This window comes from Rattus rattus, chromosome 11 (assembly GCF_011064425.1).
Source record: "Rattus rattus isolate New Zealand chromosome 11, Rrattus_CSIRO_v1, whole genome shotgun sequence".
In the NCBI taxonomy this organism is placed as follows: domain Eukaryota; kingdom Metazoa; phylum Chordata; class Mammalia; order Rodentia; family Muridae; genus Rattus; species Rattus rattus.
In genome coordinates, this window is record NC_046164.1 from 5,977,678 (window position 1) to 5,983,866 (window position 6,189).

The 6,189-nt window shown below is 43.5% G+C and overlaps 1 protein-coding gene across 7 annotated transcripts in view; it reads left to right on the forward strand.

Moving 5' to 3' along the window:
* The window catches only part of Septin11 (septin 11), an 85,768-nt gene extending 83,664 nt beyond the window's left edge, over positions 1 to 2,104 (forward strand). For 3 of the 7 annotated variants that reach the window (XM_032916366.1, XM_032916368.1, XM_032916371.1), the window contains one exon: positions 1,052 to 2,104. Coding sequence is in view for 2 of the 7 variants with exons in the window: in XM_032916371.1 (XP_032772262.1) it covers positions 1,052 to 1,067 (16 nt within the window). In the remaining 5 variants the exon portion in view is untranslated. The remainder of the gene's footprint in view (positions 1 to 1,051) is intronic. The other 4 variants (XM_032916367.1, XM_032916370.1, XM_032916373.1 and 1 more) reach the window with 2 other exon arrangements.
* The last annotated feature ends 4,085 nt before the right edge of the window (positions 2,105 to 6,189 follow it).

The following is a 6,189-nucleotide window of genomic DNA, read 5'->3' on the forward strand; positions in this document are numbered from 1 at the left end:
CACATAGTACTGTCTCTGTGTGGTCCTACCAGAACTGTCCATCTGAATCCCTCTGCTTTGCCATTCACAAGTGTCTGGAGTTGTCCGGTTCCAAAAAGTCCTAGTTCTATTGACAGAACATTTATTATGGAGTCGTTAGCTGAATCATGACCTTCAGAGTCTAGTTTGTACGTAGGTATGAAGGGAATTTTTAAAAATAAATTGAAAATTAAGCTGTGAACAGCATTAGAACTCTTGTCTATTTCTTGATTTTAAAATATGCTGATAATGCCTTAAACTGTAGTTGTAGAATTGTCATTTTTTTTTGCTGTTTGAAGATAACCAATGTTTTCTAAACTGTTGTGTAATCTTTCAGTGTTAATGCAGATTGTCATGTATGTAAGCTGCATGTTAGACACGTGTCTTTTTTTTATGAACTAAAATAATTGTATTGATGTGAAGCATACTGTTCCTACAAGTATGAAAGTGCGGGCTCAGCATCCTGCCGAGCAGCTTGGTGTCTGTTAATGTAGTGTGGTGCCAGGGACCTATGCATATATCACTAGTGCCAAGACTTAAAGCGGGGAAATATATTTTTACCCAACCGTTGTTCTGTGTGCCCGTTTGTGAGTTCTTTCCAGTCCCTGCCTGACGTGCCTATGTACACACACGTGCTTGTTACGTCACATAAAGAAATGGGGATGGCTGCTGTCTCCTGCTTTCTTACCTTGTGTGGTGGACTTCAGTGTTGCTGGTTGGCCCAGCTTCTCCAAGTCACTTGCCCTGTGGTGTCCATCCTGTGGCTCACATTTCTCACCACCACACTCGTTCTCCTGTCCCTGCCTGCCCAGTACGTCGATGACCTTCAGTGTCCAGCAGAGGCATCCTCCCCTCCCTTGCCCTGGGTGACCACATTGCTACCCCACTCACTCCTCCCCAAGCCATGCTTGACGACACTGGCCTTTTAACTGACAGACTGCTGCCTTCACAGCTGGTTGTAGAGAAGTGCTTTTTTTTTTTTTGGCTTTAAGAATCAATTTGAATCTGAACCTTTCTTTTTTCTCTTCTGTAGCTTCTTCTTTATGTAGCCATCACGTTGCCAAGCCCTACTCTCTCTTAATGGACAGCATTAGAAGAGCGGGAGCTGTCTGTTCACGAGTTGGGGAAGAGTTACCTCATCTCCACCATCGCCTCCCATTCTTTAAAGTCTGGGTCAAACATTGCACTGCTGTTTGTAATTGTCAATGTCTGTTTACAAACCACCACCCTCAGTGGCTACCGAAGTGACTTCAACTACCAAAAATAGTAACAATAATATTAAGAGTGGAATAGAAAATGTAGGCCCAAACCTGGGGACTTGGGCTGGAATCCTCTTGCTTATTAGCTGCCATTTCTTGAACCTCCTAATCTAAGACCTTATGGACCGAAAAGAGCATGTACCTCACTTGAGGTTGTCATCACCTGCAGGGCAAACATAGCACAAGGTCCCCCCTGGTCTCTATCCTATGGGCAAATCTCACCAACACCATCAGGATCTAAAGCTCTCAGCAGGTCATCAGAGCGGGGCAACCCTTGCTGCCTCCTATTGGTTTTGTGGGTTGTTCTGGTGTGGGATTTAAAAAAAGGAAAAAAAAAGAGAGAAAGGTATTGCATGCACAGAGGTGCCTGCAGTTTTCCCTCTGGAACGTCCTATTGATTCGGTGTTTTTATTTTTCAGCTGACCATCTGCCTCTTGAGAGAAAGAAGTGGGCATCCTACCTTTAAATTCAGGAATCATTTTTTATTTGACTGTTACCTGCATCCCTTACATAAGTTCTTTGGGGAGGAAGTTCTGCTCGTTTTGGGGACGGGGGATTCCAACTAGCCACTCCGTTTTGTATTTGTTATTCAAACTTTTGGTATCAAAAATTATGGCAATCTTCAGCTCACTTCAAGGGGGAATTATGTTTAATATGTTCTTAGATGCAATTTGAAAATGCCCCCTTTTGTTACTAGAGTTTTGATCTACCAGTCTTAATTATGTTTGAATTGTGCCAGTGTTGGGTAAATGACTTTTCTGCCTCTGGGGTTCAATTTATATTTAAAGAGATCTTAAAATACTATCTGGCCCATCCCTGCCTTTGAATTTGTTGTGACGCTCTGCTTCACTCTTGTCCATTGGTGTTTTTATTTTTTCTCAAACCATGAAATGAACACTAAACATGTACATGTCCCCTCCCAGGTAACCACTTTGGTAAGATCAGTTCCTATCTTCTCAGAGGGACTCCTGTGGCTCTCTCCACAGTATCTGCAAAAGGCCTGCTAGGAATCAAAGCATTTGCATCAGAAAACTTAGAATCCACCCATATCTTAAAACACTTGTGCCCGGTGAGTGAGCTTGAGGTTTCCAATGCTGACCAGCCTGTGCTGAGTCAGGCTCAGGACTAGGACACATAATATTCACCTCTCAGAAGACAACTTCGACTCCTAGCAGCAAACAATGACGTTACCTTCCACGTTCACTACTTGTCTACAGCGGTGCTTGTTTGTACCTTAAGCTACTTTTATCTCTGTGGGAGGTAGTTCATGCCATTGGTGCCAGTTGCATTTGGCCAGAATCCTTTTGAGTGGTGCCCTCTGTGAGAAAGGTGTAGTGCTTCTGTGGGCCGGTGAAGACACAATAGTCCTTGCTGCTCTTATTCTTGGGAAGAGGTCCCTCAGAGCAACTGCATGAGTTTGTTAGCAAGCGGCTTGTTAAAACTACAAAGTATTTTTTTTTTTTTTTGTTCTTTTTTTCGGAGCTGGGGACCGAACCCAGGACCTTGCGCTTCCTAGGCAAGCGCTCTACCACTGAGCTAAATCCCCAACCCCCAAAGTATTTCTAAATGTAAGTAAAGGCAGTTTTCACTGGAGCTAATAAGCTGCCCGATGCCCCTTCACCATATGCAAGGGCAAAAATTTAGTGCTGTGACTAATGGATGAGGTGTGGTACCAACTCTGATGCCAGCATATATTGGTGCTATGTTAGACATGAGGTCATGTTGAAACCACTAACCATGTTGAAATTCACTTTAACTTATAATCACTTAATATCAATTTTATTAACCATCATTCATTGTTTTCACAAAGCATTTTGATTCAGTCATAGTTTGAGCAAAGTTTAGAAATCAGGTCAGGTGGCAGGATTTTGCCTAAGGAGAGTGTAGTTTCATTGTTCTGCCCTTGGTTCTGAGACCAAGGTGACAAGGGGTTCCAAGCAAGCTAACTTCCATTCAGTGACCATAGAGAATCTAGTTGTGGACATCACTGGCCAAGTACCTTGTGGTCTGTTTCCTAAGACTGACTGCCACTGGCCTGGCATTTTGCTTCACATGACTGTGGGTCCTCTGGGCCTGCTGTGGCATTATGCTGAGGACGACCACCAGCAACAATAAATGCACTGGCTTATCCTCATCCAGACTGTGGGAAAGACTTGGCCATAGAACCTGTTTCTGCAGGCAATAGCCTTTTTATTTTTCCCCCACACTTTAAAAAATACTCAGTTTCAAATACTTGCTTATCCGAGTATAGTCTAGCTGTCTACTTGAAACCAACATAGTCCATTATGAAAGAGAAATATATCCTGGATTAGTGTATGTTGAGCTGGGAAATTTAAAAAGAAAGTTAAACAATACCCCACCCCCCAACCAAAGCCTGCATGTCATTATGTTTGATCAAACATCCAAACATTTCAGTTTATGGTACCTATCATAAACTTTCTTAGTTGTTTTTTGTTCACCACTGAAAAAGATTGCAGGATAAACTTTTCTGGACACCTAATAAATATGCAATTGTGACAGTATTTAATGACCCACACAAAAAGCCTTTTGCTGGCTTTGCAGATAGCCATCCTTTCGCCATGGAGACTGACAGGGCACTGTCTCTTTAAAGATCCCTGTGCTGAATGCTTATAAGTGATACCTAGTCCTTATATCTGTTCACGACAGTCGCTAGCAAGCAACTGTCATACCCAGACTGGTCAGTCAAAGGAATGCATGTGCAGTCATGTGAGAAGATTGTGAGCCTGAATGCCCATTCCCTCCCTCTCCAGCCTCACTGGTAACTATGCAATCTGGATGTCCATAGAACATGTCCATTTCTGCATCATGAGATGCAGAAATTCCGTCTGCCTCATTGTTGGTGGAACCTTCCAGTCCAGCACAGAAACTTAAAATTGTGGCTCCCAAATGAATGGAACAGGGGCTGTTACCCTGAGCTTGTCCTCTCACAAAGCACAACTTAAAGTATGAGGAAACTGAGTAACATTCCATAAGAAGCTGGGCTGTGCACATTCTCTGCAGAGCTGTGGGGACAGCTCTCCTAGCTGTCTGCATCCACTTTCCCCCTTTCTGGTACTTTATTTATTATGGGCCATGTGGCCATGAGCATTAGGGACGTAGGGCACACTTACTCGTACTTCTCTGCTCCTCCTGATCACACCCAGTGTGGAGCAAAGGGAGGTGGTGCCATGCCTTACTCAACTATCAAAGACAAACCTAGTCTGAAAACCACTAGGGCTCCATCCTCCCACAAGCTCCTTTCAAGGCTGTTTGCTACTGGTTTTCATTCTGGAGTGCCCTACTCTTAAACAAGCCGTTTCCACTCAATGCACAGCAAGTTTGCTGTGCAGAGAGGAGATAGCTTTTTTTCTTCTGCTTAGCTACATGTAACAGTAGGCTGAACAGTCTGGCATCTGATAGGTTATAAAGGTTATACTGAATCAAGGTAATAAAGAGGTAGTTGTTCCTTTTACCCTTAACCCAAAAGCTTCTATAGCAATAAAACATTCTTGGTCACCTCTTACCTTTTCAATGAATGTAACAGATCTGGGCCAGGCAATTTTTAATCTCTGGCCTGCTCCTCCATCGGTATATCCAAAAGGCCATAAAACCAAGTCTATCCAGAATAGAGAATTTCCAGTCTAATTTCTTAATGACTTTGTGTTACATGTGTGCACACGTCTCTCATGCCCTAATGACTGGTTAATCCAACTCAGACCAACAGCAGCAACATTCTGGGATAAAGCCACTTTCACGCCTGTCAGTTCTACTGATTTCTAGCCTCCTTTGTGGGACTACAGATAACTCACTCCACAGGATGCTTGATGCACAACTCAGACAGCTCGGTTTTACCAAGGGCACGAGGTTGAAAAAATGCTTTTTTTCTTTTCCTCAGAACACCACACCTGGTGGCCAGAAAACCAAAGCACTATTTAGTAATGGGTATAGAAGACCTCATTAATATAGTTTAAAGGTTCAAGAATTTGGGAGCTTTCAGAAGTACTCTTGTAGAACTTCCTCAGAAGGTAATTAACATCATTCAGAAAACATCCTTCCACCTTGAAATGGGTTATGATCTGAGGGTATTTACCCTGGAGGATGCTCGTGAGAACATTTGGCACAGCACCTTCCCTTTCCCCTGGAAAGCATGTTGGAGGCGCATCAACTACTTAACCACAATTTTCTTCTCGAGGCTGGGATGCTCTTGGGCAGGCAAGCAGTAAATTGGTAGCCTAGGTTCTCATCAGCTTCCTGCAGAGCCAACCATGGTATCAGGAGACCTCTAACAAAACCTGCATCTTACCTTTCAGTGGGGGATATGGACAACTCCATCCCAGTTCCCCTTCCTCTGGTAGAGAAAGCACTTCGTTCACCAACAACCAACTTGCCCAGCTTTCAGAGGACAAATAACGTCTCATTTCACTTGTAAATACATTGGTGTGGTTCCTTTTTTTTTTTTTTTTTTTGTACATTAGCTACTAAGCCCATCCTTTGGAGAACCCAACCACTGGGAGGCAACAATCACCCCAAGGAACCAAGTGAACTGTAGGGAGCATCTTCATCGAGGATCTACAGTAGTCAGTGTTTGCTATTTCAGTCTCAGGCTCAAGTCTCTAAGGACGGGTTTTGAGGAATGCTGAGGGCTCTGGATATTTACTAGGTTTAGCTAAAAGGAGAGTAGCTCTCAAGTATTAATTGCTGCTAACCCAAACCAAGAATCCACTTGAGTGTCTGTCCCATGAAAACAATACCCCAAACTTACTAAAGTCTTTGCTATTGTGATGCATGTAGGTGCCCGTCTTGCCATGTCCGTAAATACCCACTGAAGCCAGGTGATGGCACTGGGGGCTCTGGAACTGAAATCACAGTTGGTTGTGAAGCACCATGTGGGTGTTGGGATTTGAACCTGGGT